Source organism: Myotis myotis, unplaced genomic scaffold, assembly GCF_014108235.1.
Source record: "Myotis myotis isolate mMyoMyo1 unplaced genomic scaffold, mMyoMyo1.p scaffold_m19_p_6, whole genome shotgun sequence".
NCBI lineage: Eukaryota > Metazoa > Chordata > Mammalia > Chiroptera > Vespertilionidae > Myotis > Myotis myotis.
In genome coordinates this window covers 15,773,169-15,793,541 of record NW_023416368.1, presented here as the reverse complement: position 1 = coordinate 15,793,541, position 20,373 = coordinate 15,773,169, and the positions used below count along the sequence as shown (strand labels likewise).

The 20,373-nt window shown below is 33.0% G+C and overlaps 1 protein-coding gene and 2 non-coding genes across 6 annotated transcripts in view; 2 read left to right on the top strand and 1 right to left on the bottom strand.

Moving 5' to 3' along the window:
* Positions 1-20,373, bottom strand: part of CLINT1 (clathrin interactor 1) — a 54,218-nt gene that overhangs the window by 7,657 nt on the left and 26,188 nt on the right. For 3 of the 4 annotated variants that reach the window (XM_036311919.1, XM_036311920.1, XM_036311922.1), the window contains 6 exons: positions 19,060-19,168; positions 17,929-18,093; positions 14,729-14,906; positions 11,124-11,370; positions 8,681-8,750; positions 1,978-2,052 (listed from right to left, as the gene is read on the bottom strand). In XM_036311919.1, the coding sequence (XP_036167812.1) occupies positions 1,978-2,052; positions 8,681-8,750; positions 11,124-11,370; positions 14,729-14,906; positions 17,929-18,093; positions 19,060-19,168 (844 nt within the window). The remainder of the gene's footprint in view (positions 1-1,977; positions 2,053-8,680; positions 8,751-11,123; positions 11,371-14,728; positions 14,907-17,928; positions 18,094-19,059; positions 19,169-20,373) is intronic. The other variant, XM_036311921.1, reaches the window with a different exon arrangement.
* Positions 10,477-10,540, top strand: LOC118659443. Its single transcript, XR_004968561.1, has one exon. It is a non-coding gene; the product is annotated as a U7 small nuclear RNA (small nuclear RNA).
* Positions 14,261-14,364, top strand: LOC118659409. The gene has a single exon (XR_004968540.1). It is a non-coding gene; the product is annotated as a U6 spliceosomal RNA (small nuclear RNA).

Below are 20,373 nucleotides of genomic sequence, written 5' to 3'. Positions count from 1 at the left end.
TCGCCTCATGACAGCCACCGGCACCCTGCCTTGGTCTGGCGCCCCCCCTCACCTGCTCCACCATCCCGCAGCAGTCCATGCCCACCATGTTCCACACGCGCCCCCTGGTGGTCAGTGCACGTCATAGCTAATGGTTGAGCTGCTTTAGCATATCATTAGCATATTGTGCTTTAATTGGTTGTTCTGCCATTTGGTCTATTTGCATATTACCCTTTTATTATATAGGAGGAGGAGGATTATCATATTAAAAGGTAAGCACCCCAAAAGAAAGTAATTCACTTAGAAACCCTAAGCTCTACCAACAATTCAATACAAGAACTGGGCTAATATTCATTATATCAGGGTTTTACTAAAACATGTCTCTGATCTTCTTTACAAAAGAGACTGAATTAAGGGTTTACTATTAATTCTATATATTAAACAATTAAAACTAACTGAAGTAAGACTTGGATAAAGTATACTTTATGCTGATTTTCTATTTGCTTGATATATAAAACAGAAATAGAATAGAAACTGGGGCAAAATGTGTTGCCCCATCTGAAAACTTTATCTGAGATGATTAATCATGGGTGGAAGATATTTCTAGTGGGGCATATATTGTTCAGAAATGATTAATCATTGTTGCAACCATTTCAGCCCCTTGCGTAATGGTGATCAAGTTATATTAATCACATTCACATAGATGAAGAGATGTATCACTTAGTAACAGTAATATATTTGAATTATTTGCATAGTAGGCAACTTTATATATATAAGAACTTGAGAATTACACAGGCAGTCTGTAAAATTAGGGCAATGTTTATCTTCCACTTTGATTTGTCTAAAGCAAGATATGAACCCTTAGAAGGCATACCCACACTTCTAAAAGAAGCAGTTAAGTTACTCCATAATTCTGCTTTCTGGGAAATACCTGAAATTTACACAAGTAGGCTGTCAAAATAACCCCAAACCACATTAAAACTATGGCTCTTTCTTCCTAAATCCTTACAAACCTAAACCAGACATTACTAAATACAAATTTTAACCCACTTATTATAACAAAAGATAACTCTACTAGAAATGAGTAGTAAGACTAATTCAGTTAAATTACATCTTTCCTCCCTGCCTCCCCTAAGGGTTAAGATTTTTATAGCTAAAATATTTATGTCAATTATATTTCAATTTTTAAAAAGGCAAAACAAAAACAAAAAAGCCAACTCCCTAGAACATAGGCTTAAACATCAAGGATTAGGGTCTTTTTTCCCTTTTTAATTAATATTTTTATCTTTCTACCTCTGCCATATACTATGCTAACCATTTAACTTTGGGAAAGCCTTTGAGCCTCCAACTTTCTAAAATTGCAACTCATGCTTATATATCATTATATTTGTTTGAAGTATACAACATAATGATTCAATATTTGTATATACTGTGAAATGATCACCACAGTAAGTCTAGGGCATTTTTTTACTTTTGGCCTAACATGGAATAAGGAAATTTTTCCTGATATCCAATTGCTTACTATTTAAGGATTTTTCAAAATGAAGTTCAATTATCTTTCACAGAAATGCTCTTTGCTCTTAAGATATCCAGATTATAAAGAAATGAATTTTAGTAAGATAGTCTGCCCAAATCTAAGGTCCCTGAATTTCATTCATGAAAATCATAAGCTAAACATAAAGCACAATACCCTTGCTGCTAAAATGAGATTTATCCTTATTCACACTTCCTACCCCCCCCCAATAAAAAAATCATAAATTTTATTTATGAATAAAAACAATTTTATTTCAGTGTACCTGAACGGTTTGTGAGCAAATTAATTCCTTTGGCACAATTAAGACATTGGCCCAATAATATACTATTGAATAAATTCACTAGGAATTAGAAATATAACAGGGAAAGAAATGCCAAAAAGAAGCTGACGTGGGAGGGAGAGGGTTTTGTTTTCATAACCTTTTCACGGACCCTAGATTTCTGGCCAATCAAATTGGATCATACCTTGGGAAGGGAAATTGCCTGATGCAGCAGCTGAGCCAAAGTCAGCAAATCCACCAAATAAATCAGATGATGCTCCTAGAAATTTAGTATGAGGAAAGAGTTAAACTGTTAGAACCACAGAACAATTGATAGTAATTTCAGGAAGCCATTTTAGCACCACACTTAAAATATACCCACTATTAGAGGGCCTGGACCAGCCGTGGGCAAACTACGGCCCGTTTGAAATGAATAAAACTAAAAAAAAAAAAAAAAAAAAAAAAAAAAGACCGTACCCTTTTATGTAATGATGTTTACTTTGAATTTATATTAGTTCACACAAACACTCCATCCATGCTTTTGTTCCGGCCCTCCAGTCCAGTTTAAGAACCCATTGTGGCCCTCGAGTCAAAAAGTTTGCCCACCCCTGGCCCAGACCCATCATAAAAACTAGTTTGTTGATCTAGGTTTTCATGTCACCATGTTCTCTTTAAGCTACCACAGACTCTTACTTTCCTCAGTTCTGTGTCTAGTAGGATAATTGACCCTTCTCGCTTATATTTCATGAACATAATGTGGGCATGCAGTTTATCCAGCCAACTGTGGTATTTATAAGGATCTTCTATAGATGCTAAAACCTGGGTAAAATGTTGCTGGGAAATACGATAGTCACATAATCTCAAAATACCACCCCACTGATTATTTAGTAAATACCAAGGGGTGAAGAAGCTACTTTTACAATGGAGAAGTTGGATGGGTAACAACTGATGTGATCAAACTTAATAATGAGACAAAATAGTATTCATGGACTCATTACTGTAAGGAACTGAAAAGGCGATCATCACGCATGTAGAAAATTCCTGCTAAAAATATTAAATCTGAATCTAATGAGGAATGAATCAAATACAAATACAAATTGAGGACATTCTGTAAAACTACTCTTAAGACTTCAAAAAATGTCAACATCATAAAAGACAAAAAGGACTGGGACTGCGCTAAATTAAAAGAGCCTAAAGAAACATGACAAGTAAATGAAATGCATGATCCTTGATTGGACTCTGCATTTTTAAAAAAGGGCTATCCTGAAATGACATAATTGAGACACCAGAGAAATTTGAATATGGTCTGTATATTATTAGATACTAATAGTGTTTTAATGTTAAATTTCCCAAGTATGATAATTATATTGTGATTAAAAAGGAGAATTCCCTTGTTGTAAGAAGATACATGCTGAAATATTTTAGGGGCAAAAAGTCATGATGTTTGCAATTTTCCCTTGCATGGAACACAATAAAACAACAAGAGAACTAAGGAGAGAAAGAAAATATGGCAAATTTTATGTAGGTTTGAAATTTAAAAAAATAAAAGTTAGGGGAAAAAACTTTGTTCAGTTCATGAGCAAGCAAATATTTGCATTTTTATTACATGAAAAAGTAACCGCTTTTTGCTACTTCTAAACTGGTGTTTTTAAAGGGGTGAGATCCAAATCAATCTCTGTGCATAACATCACATTCTCATACAATGAGACACTACTTGTAAACACTACTTGGGTAAGAATATTTACTTTTATCTACAATTTGAACAGTAACATTAAATTAAATTTTAATATCCCATTTCTCTCCAATTATCACTTAAATAGCAACAGCCAAAGGATCTAAAACCTTAAATAGTTGTCCTTATTTTTGTTTGTCCTTAAAGATTTCACCTTTTAAGAGTCACAAACTTAGAAGTTTAGAGCGGCAGTTCAATTATGGTGCTTTTAGTGTTATGCGAACATTATACAGGTTACATCACAGCTGCTTAGCCTGCAGTGCTTAGAAACTAGCCAGGTGGGACTGGAACATCTGGGCTGCACTCAAACACCACCAGGGACAGCTTCCAACATCTGGTGCCATTTCTGAATTGTCTTATCGCTGCAAGACATTCTGCCCCATCTGCTACACTCAACTGGGTTAATTAAACTAGAACCATCTCCCCTTCTTAATAAATGGCCAGCAGTAATAAAAGGAACAAATCAATTTTGGATACACGTGTGTTTATTATTTCTTTTTAATGCACATTTATTGAAGTCAACTATCAGCAGGCATAACTAATTCTTCATTCTTTCACCTTATTACAGATGCACATATTCACACATATCCTCACTCAGCATAAACTAACTCCCATCCCACCAAGGCCAAGGTTCTCTACTTCTATCAACACTACAGCTCATACATCTACTTTTGCTTTGTCCAAAGGATATCACAGTGACTTGTTTTTCTCTTTATAGGTACATATGTCATTATAAAATGTGACAAGGGGCACAAAAGCTCAATGACCTATTATTTTTAAACTACTTAAACAGGCACATATATTAATAAAAAAAATAGCAGGGAAATGAATGTTGCAAACAGTTGCTGCTTAATATTCATAAGTTGTCTTCTGTAATGTTCCTTCATGTTCAAAATATTGATCAAAGTATACTTACTGTTAGGTAACAAAAGGATAGTTAATCATTTACTATAACATTAAGGGATTTGAAAATTGGGGATTATTTTAATTTGCTTCATCCAAGCAGTGAATAAGCATCAATATGTAATTTATTATGCCAAACAAGTGAGGAATCTTTAAATCCTATTCAGTCTGGGCTACAAAGAAAATTCATGTTGCAGATAAAAGCAGAGTACTGTAAATTACAACTTCAAATTGGGTAAGATATTTATTTTTGTCATATCCTGAATGTAATATTTTAGATAATTACCTACCTTGGTTATTCTACTGTTCTACCTTCTAACACCTAAATTAAAACTATACTATATTTATAGCATACCTCTAGCAAATATTACTCTTCTCCATCCATACTATAAAGGAATTTGTTTTCAACACGACTAATTTAAGAACACTGGGAGTGACGAATGGAAACATTCTGGGTAGCTAAACTGATTACAGAGTTGTACCAATACGCCAAGGTTGTGGGTTCAATCCCTGGTCAGGGCACATATAAAAACCAACCGATGAATGCATACATATGTGGAACAAGAAATTGATGTTTTTTCCTCTCTCCCTCCCTTCCTTTCTCTCTCTAAAATCAGTAAATAAAAAAATTTAAAAAAAGAATGGAAACATACACACTTAACTATTTTACAGACAGAAACCACCCTTCCTCGAAAAGAATTTATCTTTTATCTTCTGAAGTGCCAGAAATTATGATTCTACTTGTGTTTTTACACAATTTGATCTTCAACTCCGAAAATTACCTTAAAATTTAAAAATCTCTTTATTTTATTTAGGAAAAGTCTTCTCCTAGAAGGGACTATCCATACCTATATGCATGATGTTATTCATACCAATGCCTTAAATTCAACAGAAATTTTCTATACTTAAGCATTTCCCCAGATAACTTCTATCTAAGGGAATTTAAATCAAAGAGTCTATCAAAAAATGCTGCATGTGGAAGACTGCTAAATTTCACACCAAGAGCTATCCTTCAAGATTCCCACATGAGAGCTGTCATTATAAATGAACCATTTCCATCTGCCTTTTCAGAGTAGCAAGGAGGTTATTTACAGTCACCAGCTGGGAACATGTATTTTCTAAAGCAATACTGTGAGAACAGGAAAAATATAGCTGAACTACAAATGAAATTTCCTTCAACAAAAAAATTTAATGTAGATTGCATTAGGAAAACAAACTTCTGCATAAAGGATTCTAACACAAAATTTTTTAAAATGACAAAAAATGTAAATACAACAAATTTAAGAAATTCTTTAAAAAACCACTTAAGAATAAACACCCCAATTAAAAAAATGGACAAAAGATTTGCCACACAATAAATGCTAAGATATATTGACTGAATATATAGAAAATGTATTTTAAAAAGAGTATTCACTAAAATTAATAGTTAACTCTATGGTCAATCACTTGTTTTCCATCAAATTTCTAGCATTACTTTTATAGTGAAAAGAGAATATATTAAAATTTTTTACTTTTGTAAATTTGGCTTAAACTAGAGACAACTTCCAGGAAACTCTAATATATAAATTGATGTATTAAGGATGTAACAACGCGGTTCATATTTATGTAAATATCCTCAACAAACTTTAGAGATTATTAGATACAGGTAATAGGTTCAAATGTAAATGTAATGAACATTTGGATTTGATATACTTTAATCTTTAAAAAAAGTTAACTTAAAAAAAAAGAAATCAAAACATATGCAAATCATGTAATGTCTATCAGCTATGGTGTATTTTGTCTTCAACACCATTTATTGTACTAGAAATAACTTATTTAATAGTATGTTAACGATGACCTAAATTCCTTAATTACAAAGGGACAAAGAAGACAACATGAACTTTTAAAGTGAGATATACTTAAAAAATGAAATGGAATGGTTTTGGGTGTTCTATTTCTAATTGGCTTATTTTCTAAAAACTTTAAAATATTATTCATTTTAAAATGTTTACTTAGAAATGTCCTGTATATAAAAGCCACCAAAATATTATTTGAATACAGATTTTAAAAGAATATCACCACAGTGGGACATTTATCAAAATAGTCTCAAGTAAATCTTTAAAAAAATTTTTTTAAAAAAACATTTTTATTGATTTCAGAAAGGAAGGGAGAGGGAGATAGAAACATTAATGATGAAAGAAAAATCACTGATCGGATGCCTCCTGCATGCCCCCTACTGGGGATTGAGCCTGAAACCCAGGCATGTGCCCTGACCAGGAATTGAACCATGACTTCCTGGTTCATAGGTCGACACCTAACCACTGAGCAACACTGGCTGGGCTCAAGTAAATCTTGATGAATGGGTTTCACATGTATATTTCTAAACCTGGTAAATATCCTACAATGATTTTACCACATGGATATTTTTGAAGTTGTTAACAATAAGGATATAACATATAAAAAGAGAAAATCTAAACATTTTCTCAGAGATTTATCTGGTGAGCAGTACAGATGCCATATCTGCTTAGGTTTATAGTTTGTGTCCATTTTATGTGCATGATAGTAACATTATAAGCATAGGCACATCTGGTAAATGACACCCAATGGCATACCAAATAGCAATACTAACTAACATGGTAGATTCTTAGACTTCCTCATGTGTATGTAGGTGCTAAAGACTTAATGTCCAATTTTTTCACTGCTGAATTCAATTTCAAATATATTACTAAAATAGATATTTTGGGTAACAGAATTTATATATTGATTGGGAAAGTCTGCACAAACTGGTTAAACATACTGTTTCAAATAGGAGATGACTTCCCACACGCAATTGTGTGTGTGTTTTTAAGAGAATATTAAGCTAAACCTTCCAGATTTCATTTGTGTCAATTACTATATTAATATTAATTGCTATTTCCATTTAATTAATCAATCTACTGTTTGCACTGGAGAAGAAAAACCACACAAAGTGTTCCTGTCAAGCAAATAAGCATGTAGGTATTTAATAATTCTCTCTGTTCAAAGCAATCACGGAGGGAAAAAGTTACATCCACTCATCTGACCTTCTTAGTTATTTCTTCTCTGATTGCTCCATTAAAACTTTCCACAAATGCATGAAAGGGGCTCTTTAATATTTCATGCCATGAAGTCCAAAATAGTTGATATTCTATGACACTATGTCTTTATTATAGGACTTCATGCCAGCTGCCAGTTAATATACTTCAGTTAAAATCTTAAACATACAAAAAGCACATAAACTGTTAAGAAAACTAATGCAGTTGTTTGTAACCTTACGCATGACAGTTCAATAGAGTTTAAAGGATAATTTTAGAAACATTTTATAGTTACAGAAAAAAAGGAATGGGAATTAAAGAATTTCAGAAACTAGGTGGAACCAGACACACTATGAGTTCATTCCCAGTCCAAGACTGTTATGATAGTGGGCAAGGAGAAGAAAATCACAGGAGACTTCATATGAGTTATATGTACTGCACTATTAATGAAGTGACTTCCATCTGACTTCCACTTAGACACTAATGTCAATTTTAGTCCAGTTTTAGAAAATCATTACACACAACTAGGAACAATAAACTTATTTTTGCACATTACTTATATACCAATCTTGCCATCTACAATTTAATGTGAAATGAAATTTAAACAGGTTGGGGAAAATTGTTTTTAAAGAGAAATTTTATTAAGCTGTTTGACCTGTTGCACAGGAGTTTAAGTTTATTAGAACTCTATAATCACTGAATGCAATGTAAAATCTCAATTTTCTTTAAGCATGTTTGTAACTAAGTAACTACTTGTGACTCTTGATTAACAATTACTGCATTTCCACCACTTGACCTTCCCAAGAAGGCAAGAACTCTGTTTTACTAAGCATTATATTCCTCCAGCACCCAGACCTGTGTCTGGTTCAACAAATACTTGTTGAATAAATGAATGAACTCTAGGCATGGCTGATACTGAAAGCCAGAAGATTCAGCACAAGGTAGTAACACAAGCAGAGCAGTACATTTTGCTTATGAAGAAAGCAAAGGACCCCAAATAGTCAGTGGTAAAGACATTAAGGAAATACTAAATCATCGATAAAATATTTAAGCACCCTTCTTCCTTATTTCAGGCAACTAGACAATTCCCCCCAAGTAATGCTCAAGTCTCACTAATTTCATATTAAAAATAAATCCACAACAAAAAAATTTATTTTTCATTCCACCTTTTATTTGACATTTTAAAAAACTTCTCTTAAACCAAGGTTTCTAAAAAATAAAAAGCCAATGTGGAAGCTTACCTGTTGATTGGCTGGGGCCATCAAACAGATCAACAAGGTCACCGGATGACTTGCTACTAGGCATTGAAGTCTGAAAATACACAGACAATTAATAAGCTTAGAAAACTAATTTTTATTATATTTTCTGAATCTGCTGTACTCTAATTTCCAACTTAGACACAAATACCTGTAATTATCTTACTAGGGGTAGATTTAGTTTTCTTGAAAAAACAGATGTGACTCAGAAATCCTTATGGAGAGATCGTTTCTGTAACATCCACATTCCTCTTTTCCCTAACTCATTGTTTCTTATTACATTTCACTCTGGAACATATACTTTCTACTCAATCTTAATGCTATGTATCGGAATCATGAGAAGCATTAAGAAGTACATATGCCCAGCCTCATCTCAATATATTGAGTCATACTGCCCGGGTTGGAATCTTGGCCTGTACAGTCTTACAAAGCCCCCTTGATAATTCCAATGCTTCAGAATGTCTGAGATCCACTGGATTACAGGCCAACATTCTATCAAGCTCTAAAATTCTATGATTCTGTGAACTTTAGCAACACTTACTGTTTACATACTATGTAAGTCAGTACAATTCTATTTTATTTGATATACCTTGACATTAATTATTTCATATTTAGTTCCCAAACTAAATATTGGGGCTGGAGTGGTAATATGATTTTTCTCTTCCCCATAGTGCCAAGCACTATGAAGCATATGCTATACATTCAATACATACACACTACATGAGAACAGAATTGCTAGGCAATAGGGAAACACTGTGAGTTCCTAGGCTTGTTAATTTGAGCTTTGAAGATTAAAATATTGTATCATGGTTCAAAAAGGCCTTGAGATTGAAAGAGATCTGCAATAGTTGAGAAACTTTTCAAGAACTGACCTTCTGAACTTTTTTTGTAGTAAAAACAAAATAAAAAATATAAAATATTTATGGCAGAGTGACATATTCAGACTGTACTACAATTGATACTTAAAATCCTACAAAATATAAAAATCTTGATTTATTGTTTAGAAACTATGCAGTTGGGATAATTTTCTTCATGCAACCTTAAATGAATTCTCCACATAATAACCATCATGTATTTGGGTTTTAACTATTTACTAGATCCTGTACTGCCACCATCAGTAAAATAACTATATCCACAACAGGGGGAATCTAAGACCAGAAAGAAGTAACAGCCATATCCGCTCTTTAACTACAACTAAAGTTGAGTTGTAATTTTGAGGTTTTTATCAAAACTTGAAAAGAGCAAATGTGAGTGAAATTATATACTAGTAACTAGAAGGTATTCGGCAAAAGTTGACATAGTACTTGTTGTTCTTTTTGTTTTTTTAATACTCACCCGAGGATATTTTTTCCATTTACTTTTAGGGAGAGTGGAAGAGAGAGGGAAAGAAACATTGATGTGAGAGAAACACATTGACTGGTTGCCTACTGCATGAGCCCTGACCAGGACCCAGGCCTGGAGAGGAGCCTGCAACCAAGGTACATGCCCCTGACCAGAATAGAACCTGGGACTCTTTGGTCTGAAGGCCGAAGCTCTATCCACTAAGCCAAACCGGCTAGGGCATACATACTACTTGTTCTTGACAATAAGTAGGACAAGCTTTATTTTTAGTCATCTACTATTTGCAGGATGCATTAGAAAAATGTTTCCCCTAGTTTTTAGCTACTTCTGATGCAAAGATACAAGATGAGCAAACACTGGTAGGGGGAGTGACGAAACAATTTAGCTTTTTTGAGATAAATCTCCCTCTTTGGCACATTTCTGTCTAAAAGACTAGCTGTGAGTGCTTACAGCTCTTTTTTTAATTTGTCCAGCAGGTCTTCCGGTTTTTACCGGAAGCCCCCCCCCAAAATAAAAATAAATAAAATAAAGGACTAGCTGTGACCAGGTATCTAGTAGGTGAACATCCATTTCTGTAGTGAATAAAAAATAAATGAGGAAGGTACAAGAGTAAGAGCTACTATGGATCAGTAGTGTCCACCAAATAAATAAGCTTCCCACTTAAAGGCGCCATCTCTGTATTAAATGAGACCATTTCCCCTATACATCTACTTGGTCGTCTTTTGCCCTTTCTTACAACTTCCAAATATTCCCATGTTTTCTTTAGTGAATCTCGTTGTACTTGGTAACCAGAGGTGTAACTAGACGGAAACAGATGTACTATATTCTGATTCACAACCTTTCCCAAGTGAACCAAGAGTGTCATTTCTACTTTCATAGAAAGTGCAGACATTCATTCAGGAATTAGACAGATTTCTTTCCCCTAAGAGATTTCTTATTATTAATGAATGACTCTGAGTAATACATGCCAAATGATCTATAATTAATATGATTGTCTGGAAATGCCTAAGCCTACTAATGCAGTAATTCTAAAAGTAATTTATAAAAATAAAACTGTGTATAATGTGTAAATTTGTGCCATTCCCACCTTCACTGAAGACTGAGGCGTATGAGTTGAAGCATTCTGATCTGGACTTGCTTTGTCCCCTGTGTAATGTGCTGCCGCTCCAAGATCAATGGTTTTGGAAGGATTTGCTGTGCGCTTGTGCCTGGTTGTGGTGGTCTCTGTGGCTTGTGTGATATGGATATGCTTTGTCGTCACAGTCTCCTCTTCATCTTTGAATTCACCTTTGGGAGATCTGCCTCTTCTTGCTTTCTTTTCCTCATCACTATCGCTAAAAGATATTAAAAATAAAGCAAAATAATAAGACTAGGGATTATTTTAAAATGGAGTCCTCGGTGACTTGAGCTAGAGAATTTCAAATACAGTAACTCTAAAATTCCATACTTTGACTATTTGACAGGGATCAACAGAATATTATCTAAGCTATATGAATAATGACATGTGTGTGTTGGGGAGGGAAAGTGGGAACCCAACCAATTCCCTAGACAAGTCTAAAACACTGCTATAAAAATGTATTTACATAAATGTATACAAACAAAAAATATCTGAAATAAATGAAGTGCTTATTTATTATAGATTTAAATCTTAATTAAAAATTAACAGATTATCGTATCAGAATCAAAAGAGGAGACCCTAGGAGTTCCAACATCTGCATTTGATGACCATTTTTTTGAAATAGATTGTGTGGGACTATAGTTCCATTTATATAACTTAATTCTGTCATTGACTCTCATATACTAATGCAATACCTAAGAAAATATTTCAATTTCTATGGATATGTTTTAAATATTATCATATTTAAATTAAAATGATTAAACACTATAAATGCAGAGAAATATAAGGTAATACACTTTACAACAACTGTGCTCTTTTTTACTATAATATCAGTAGATCAAATACATTGCTTCACAGAAAACAAATCTTTAAAACAAATATTTACAATGTTTTGAAATGTTTTTTTCAGGCACATTCAAAAAGATTTTTTTAACAGTGTAGAAGAAAAAATACAAAATGAGTAAAAAAACCTAAGTTTTTCATATGCCATGAATTAAAAAATGCCAGCACTAGTCCATTTTTCAGTAATAAAGCATTGGGGTTTTTGTGGTTTTCTTTGGTGCAAGTAGAACACAGAAATTATCTAAAGTATACTCCATTACCTATATTAATTTTAGAGTAGGTGGTTTATAAATCTTAATTTTAAAATACCCTGAAATAAAATACTGAAAATTCTCTTTAAAACTATGACTATTATTACTAAATGTAATTTAACTCAGAATAATCTAACACAATTTCTACTTAAATATAAACACATTTGAATGGTTTCATTCCAAATCTGTATAAATCAAGGATCAAGAAGAATGGCTTCCTACACACAGCAAAGGGATTAAATGCATTTTTTTTTATCTATAAGCATTTTAGGGAATCTACAAATCCTGAGTAAGTGTTTAAAAGCCCTTATCACTTACTATATAATTTCTCAGCACAAATGACCTAAAGATCCCCATCATCAGTCCTGTAAGTAAAACAGAAATTTCATACCTTTCTGAGGTCCAATTTTATTTCAATACAAAGTAATTTCTTTACAATTTGATAACATACACCTGACTAGCACACAATGAAATGGAAGCCTCAGATCTGATCTATGTTCAAAAATTCCTGAATTTAATAATGAACTAAGAAGTTTAAAATTCTAGTAATAAGCCAGAGTAACATGCAACTTTGTCCAAAAATCTACTCTTTTCCTTACAAATACTCCAAGATGTAAAGTCCCTGGTGTGCCCTTTAATTACTAGGATAAAAAATACACACTGTATTTTCAATTTTAAACTTGGATACTCTATATAAGAGAGTTAGGAACTCTAGCAGATCCTGTCTTAGAGTCAACATAGAAAAAAAATCAAGGTAGAAAAAGAGAAAAAACAAGAATAAGACGACAAAAGCCCAGAAAGAAAAACTGAGAATGTGGGAATGGAAGGGCAAAGGAAAGTACTAACACCAGAATACATTGATGTCTAACCACCTTATCTACCTGATTCCCACACTTCTTCAGGAAACAGCAATATATTCTATTGTGTTTTCTAAACCAAAATAAAAATGTAAACACACAGGCCACAAGAACATTAATGAGAGAAAAATTGCACAGAATATTTGAAGTAGGCACCGTTTCCCAAAGTTTAGTATTTATTACCATATGTAACTATTTCAGTATTAAAGAGCTAGAAATGTAGTTATAAAATAGATATACATATTCAAAGCACTAAAAATAAATTCTAGCTCTTCAAAGATCATATCTAGAAACATTGTTGAAAAAGACAGGAATTCCAGGGATTTAATATATATGGAAACACTAAACAAATATTAAAAAATCCCTAGTTTCAAAATTATATTTCCTCTTTTGATGACCCCTAAATCTGAACTATTAATATGTTTTAAGGAAAAAAAGAGATAGTACTTAGTTATAAGAAGTCACTTGAAGGCTTCCATCACTAATTGTTATTTTAAGCAAGTTCCACACAGCCTTAATGGACCTCAGGTTTTACTTCTATACAGTAAAGGTAAAAACCCTTTCTTTAGCCTATCAGAAATACTATGGGGCACAAATGATTAAAAAATCTTATAAAACCTGCTTTGCAAGTGAAGTGCTCAACATACATTGCTCTTTTAACTAGAAGGAAAACTAGATTATAGCTATATTGGTAAGTAGAAAAAAAATTAATGCTATTCCAAGTATTGCTCTATATAAATCTAAATAAAAATGCCCTACCATTAGAAAATGTAGTTTGTGAAAATATAGGTCTATACTCAAAAACATTTAGTCCAAAAATCCATTTGGAATTTTTTTTTTCTGGTACACACTGGCACAGAATCATAATGAAATGTCACAGGAGGAGTCAAATTTCAAGCCCTAGTTTTAAATTTAATATAATAAACTTTGTTTTCCCTCAGCAATATCTTAGATTTCTGGATAATCTGATGCCCAAATGAAAAATAAGCTCTGAAAGTTCTTATTGGCAAAAAAGTAATTCCAATAAATAGCCTCAATAAAAACATATAGGAAATATGATAACTTTAGAAATAAATGGACACAGACAATATGGAAAGCGTGTTAATACAAATTTCAAATAATGTTTGACCTTGAATTTTAAAAACAGCTGCACAGCCAGTCATCAGCAACAAACATACTAGTATTGGAATAATACAGAGAAGGTTAGCATGATCCATGTGCAAGGATGACATGCAAATTCATAAATCATTCCATATTTTTGCAAGGGGCATTTTTAGGTCAGGGTAACTATTCTATATGGTTCTATAATGGTGGATATTATACATTTGTCAACCGTACAACACAGTGAACCTAATGCAAACAACAGAGTTAACAATTTATCAATATTGGTTATCAATTGTTAATAAATGAACCATATTAATATGAGATGTTAATGACAGTAGAAATTTTATGTGTGTTAATATGGCAACTTTGTACTTTATGCACAATTTTTCTGGGTACCTAAAACTTAAATATATTAGGGGGGAAAAGCTGAACCTCAAATAATAACACCCAAAACAAAACAAAAACAGCTGCATAACTTTAGCACCCTCTCCAAGTGACCCAGAATACAAAGTGTTAATACCTGCATCTTTCTGGAGAGTCTTCTCTATCTTTCCTCCGGAACTTGCTGATGGTGTCATCAATTGTGCTTCCAATTTTATCACTCAGTTCACCTAATTTATCACTGAATGGAAAAGCACTTTTGTTTTTATCCCACTCCTCATCCCATTTTGATTTGGGTTCAGGATCATATCTTTCACCTATATAAGCATTAAAAAGAGAAGCAACTCTAAGGATATTAAATTCAGAAGGTATCTACTGTTCTTATTTCTGAAGCTTTTCCTCATAATAAAATAGTTTTCAAAGGAAAACAGAAAGCTCCCACAGTGCTGAATCAACACAATTACAGCAAGGCACAGCATGTACTGCCAGTCATTAGGTGGCAGGAATGCAGATTCAAAAGCTTTTATTTATGAAAACTTGCATGACCTTAATGCATAGCACAGCATTGTCAGGAAGTTCTTAAAGGTTGCTGGAAGGAGTAGAGGGAAACACAAGAACCACAACAGGCTATATAAGCAAAGGAGAAATGGAAATCTTTCTGTTTTCACAAAAGTCACTTAATGAATTATATTTCATTCCTGTCTCTCAAGAATTTTTCAATTATTAGCAAAGTACTGGATGGCAAAGTCTCCTAAAGCACAAGATATAGGATGCTACATATCCCAATGTGCTGAAAAGACTCATAAATGTCATTCCTTAGTATCTAACTAGACATATAACTCAATGGACTTCATGACATGAGAAAGCATCTTTTAATTACAGTAACAAGAAAAAAATATTCTAACTACCAAAAGCTACACAGACTGGAATCATGAAGTATGCTCAAGCAGTTCAGAACAAACATATGCTGGGACTAGCAAAACCTATGGAGCCTCAGTGAATTTGAGCATGAAGGGAATAGATCATGGCAGTGAACAAAAACCCCCAAAATGTCAAGATCTGTTTTCATCCTTGACCTTGAGGTCCAAAGGAGAGAAAGGAATTATGAACATTAAAGGGAACTTTTCCATTTCCCTGTCCATATCCAAACTCAAACTTGAGGCAAGAATAGAAGGTACAGAGAAGCCATGAGGTTAAAGAGAAGAAAACATTGAAAATTAAGACAGGTTGGAGAAAAAGGGGAAGAGCAATGAGAAATAAAATAATACAAATGTGGCTAAGAGATCTTTTGTTTTGAACTTTGGTTAACAAGTTCTGATGGCATATATGTCCTTTGGAGATTGAATAAAACCATTTACTGAGTTGTCTGCTAAAACAACAAAGTCAAAATTTTCTGTAAGAGCTTGAGGATTTTAAAATATGTCTACTAATCTGAAAGTGACCACCAACTTGAACAAAACATGAATAAAGCTTATTAAATTTAAACCAGGATGGTTTTATTAAAATGGTGGTTTTTCTAATAACGTACATTTCAATGACAATGTGATAAACCAGACTGAAATTTTTTTTTTTACCAGAAAAATCAAAGTAGATGAAAACTAAACTGGTTATTGTGGTAGATGTCATACTAAATGTGTGCCAAAGATACTGGATATTGGCAGGATATTACCTGATGTCAAAATAAAAAACAAACAAACACACATATAAAATAGTTAAAGTTGATTAGTTAGGTCTCTGAAAATAATTTATAAAAGAATGTGATGCAATAGATAGGATGTACAACTCATCTCCACTGCAAATACTGTATATTAGTTCACTGTGACTGACTCTGAAAACTTATTCAATTTTCTAAATTTTTCTAATTCTACATTGTGCTGGTAAAAAGGAGGATTCTAAGCAAGTAGAATGAAGAAATAAGTTGCAAAGAGCAATTTCTACTAAAAAACACATTAAATTGCTATAGCTAGTTTGAAAAAGTTAAAGAACAAAAATTACTTAGGCAAATAATCTAAAAATGTCTTATTCCCCTAAACAAATAAAAACTCCAAAACATATTTATGTGATTTATTTAATATAAATATTTTTTCCCGATTCACAAATTCCCTTTTGATGCTGATACATAAAGAAATTTTTTTGCTGTTAGAAACATCCTCTAACAGCTAGTTAAGTGCAGTATTTTTTCTTGTGGGCAAGAAAGCAGAGTTGCAAAGGAGTGAAAATATTCTTTTATCCTAGTTGGTAATCATAAGACAAGAAATAGAAAGTTTTCACACAGTTCCAATGATGAGTTACAACTTGTCAGTATAATCCAAATATAAACAATTCAGATATGGGTGGGGAGAGTTGGAGAGCCCCAATATGCAGTTAAGTATACAGAGCACTGTGTCCACAAAATGACCAGGGGTGACCAGAGCTCCAGTAGAGCCGAGACCAAAGAGACATACTCTGATACTTTCTGTATGTTTCAAGCATCTAGTGATCTATTTTAGACAAACTATATGATTACATTAAAAATAAACACGGGAGCTCTGCTAGGTAGCTCAGTTGGTTGGAGTGTTGTCCCGTACACCAAAAGGTTGCGGGTTTGATTCCTGGTCAGGAAATATTCCCAGGTTGGTGGTTCAAACCTCAGTCAAGATGCATACAGGAGGCAACAGGGTGATGTTTCTCTCACATCAATGTTTCTCTTTCCCTCTCCTCCTCCCTCCCTCTTTCTCTAAAATCAATAAACATATCCCCGGTGAGGATAAAAATAATAATAATGATAATAATAAATAAAATAAACATAGGAGATGAATGTTCTAGCTGCTCTGAAATGTGTTAGGAACAATACAATGATAGGCCTGATGAAAACTGATGGTACTGCCAGTCACCTTTTTCTATGGCAAATTAATGCACTGCCTAATGAAGGGAAAAAACTGAGGCTGAACTAACTTATAGGAATATTAGTATCTATTTTTGGCCCAAAACAGCTAAATTGGTTTCAAATTAGAAAGATCATCTCTTGATCAAAATTCATATTTTTATGCGCTAAATGGTGAATTAGAGAAATCCTTTTTTTAAAGAATGATAATCCCAAGAGAGCAGGATATATAGTTTTATTGCAGTCATTTAACAATTAATGGTTAAAATCATATTCTTGAATCCACCAAAGTAAAAAATAAAGAGAAAGATTCCTAAAATTCATGTAACAGGAGCTGAAATGACTATTATGTATATTTCAGTATTCTATGTATTCCTAAAAAAATAGCATTTTGGTCTTTCCTATTTCAATGATTCTTAAAATATATCCCAGAAGCTAAATTGATATTTAGGTGCCAGTCTGTTTTTGATACTCACTGTATCTGAATCCTCCAACACTGTCTGAGGAAACCCCAACATATTTGTCTTTGTTCTTCTTTGCTTTCTTTCGCTCTTCACGAAGCCTGTCGTCATCCTGGGCAAATTCAACCAATTCTTTAACCTTCTGGCGAATATTTATACCTTGATCCTTGCCATGCTCATCTGTGAGGATGGTAAGGGAGAAACAAAACCTTAAGAATTTAGTTAATCTGTATCGAATTCTTTAACACAAAAAACAGGCATGAAAATTTCAACATAAAAAACTAACTTCAATATTTTAATAGAGGCAAAATGTGTTGTTAAAATTTGTCATTTCCTCATCAGCAAATTCTAAGGTTTGAGATGCAAATTTGGTTTGTTAAAAGCCTGTAAAGGTTAACTATAAAGGACCAGAGATAATAATGCTATGCAAGATCAATTAAAGATCCACTAAGAAGGATTACTAATAATGACCATATGAAATGGACTTATATCCATGAATGTTATTTTCTTTTTCGATAATATTTTAACAAAACAAAAAGCAAAACTCATTTCAGTCATTAAAATTCACAATTAATGACTGAAAAGTACCCACCCCCAATTCCTTGGTTTTCCCAATACAAGTTTAAAAACACTAATTACCAGAATTTAGTATAGCTGAAAAACTGAATTTTAAAGTGCTTTCAACTGGGGTACACTACAAAATGAAATGTGGTTCATTCTGTATCCTCTTTCACATTCAAAACACACTCTGGCCTTGCTGCCTTTGCACAGTAAATATTATTTGGTGGAGGAAAAGAATCCCCAGCTTCAAACAGATGTGTGTGTTTTGGAGCTCTAACCTTTTCTTCCCATCTGATTAAAGCTATTCCTTTATGGACACCACAGGGGACCAGTCTCCAGTGCATATTTTAATATAAACCCGAACACTCATGTTGTGTTGGTTCTGTTGTTATTAGCCAGTCTTTTCTGCAAGTTCTTGTCTTCACTAATTAATACTCTAGGGCCCCACGTCTTGGATTCTGCACTCGTCACACAACCAGCAACAGTCACATTCTAATTAGAGAGGAGAAGCTTCTAAGCTGGTTCAGGTGACTGACAACTCCAACTACTGTTTTAATTTGCTTATAAGGTTTTTCTATTGCTCACCTACAAAGTGGTAATTTTCCAGGGATCGCAAATCATAAATGTGTTCTCTGGCACTTGTAACAACACGCTCTGATCCATTCCTTATGAGGTAAGCTAGGAGCAGCAATGACTGTAAAAATAAAACGCACCAAATGATTTAACAAAATAAATACTGGTAAAGCTTTGGTAAATGGTTAAAAAAATAATCCCGGCATTAGCAAATAAATAATCTTCATGAGGGGAGAGGAAACTCTTTGCGTGTATTAAACTTTATACAGTCTAAAACTTATCAATTTGAAGTTCCCCTTATACCAAGCACTATCCACTGAATACCATGTGTCAGAAGATTAAAAATAAAATTCAGATGTTAAGAAATATTTGAATGTATGATATAAATGAATACTAAACTTTCAGAAAGCTGGCTCAGTTTTTACTTTTCATCTGGGCATTATGGAAGTGTGATTAGTTAGAACGTTAGTTTAAAGAGAACAACTATATAGTAATTATAAGATCCCACAGCATTTTCCACAGATAAAATTTAATTTTGGGGGTTAATAATATGGCTTTTGTTTCAAACACTTGCTGCCAACAAATAAAGAGGGGGAAAAAACGTTTATGAGGTTTCTTTTTGAGGTGATGAAAATGTTCTGGTATTAGATAGCGGTGAATACTGCACAGTTACATTAAAAGAACTATATTGTGCATTTTTTATCTTAACTTTGCTTGAAACAAACCTCACATAAAGGTAAGATGTATAAAAATTTAGCTAAGTTGGCAAAATTGAGTGGTAAAAGCCCTCCCTCTACCAGGAACTATTCTTGATTTATTTTTTTATTTTGTGTTTTTATTTATTTTTTCTTTATTGTTGAGAGTATTACAGATGTGTCCCCTAAAAAGTAGCTTACACAAGATTATTTTTAACTCTAATTTAAAAAATTTAATTTACAGAAATTTTAACTATTTTATCACAACTACTGTACAAGTTGAGGAAATGACAGTGAATGTTTTCAGAAACAAACAGCATACAAAACATGTAACTAAAACATTGTTTTCCAATCCTGAAAGCCAGAAATATTGTTTTCAAAATTTCAAAAATAAATATTATACACCATTTTCGAAAGCATATTAGAACTTATTCCAAGAAGCAAGAAAATTATGGTGGGAAAGGAAGAAGAGTTGACTATCTTGTCTTAATATTCTGGATTATATTAGGAGATCAAAACAGGTTCTCTAACTTTATTTTAAACTAACATTTTTGGTGCAGAATATAATAATACTGTTATAAGGCAAAATTTTATGTAGAGATGACAAACCATATTAAACTAAGGTTTTCAT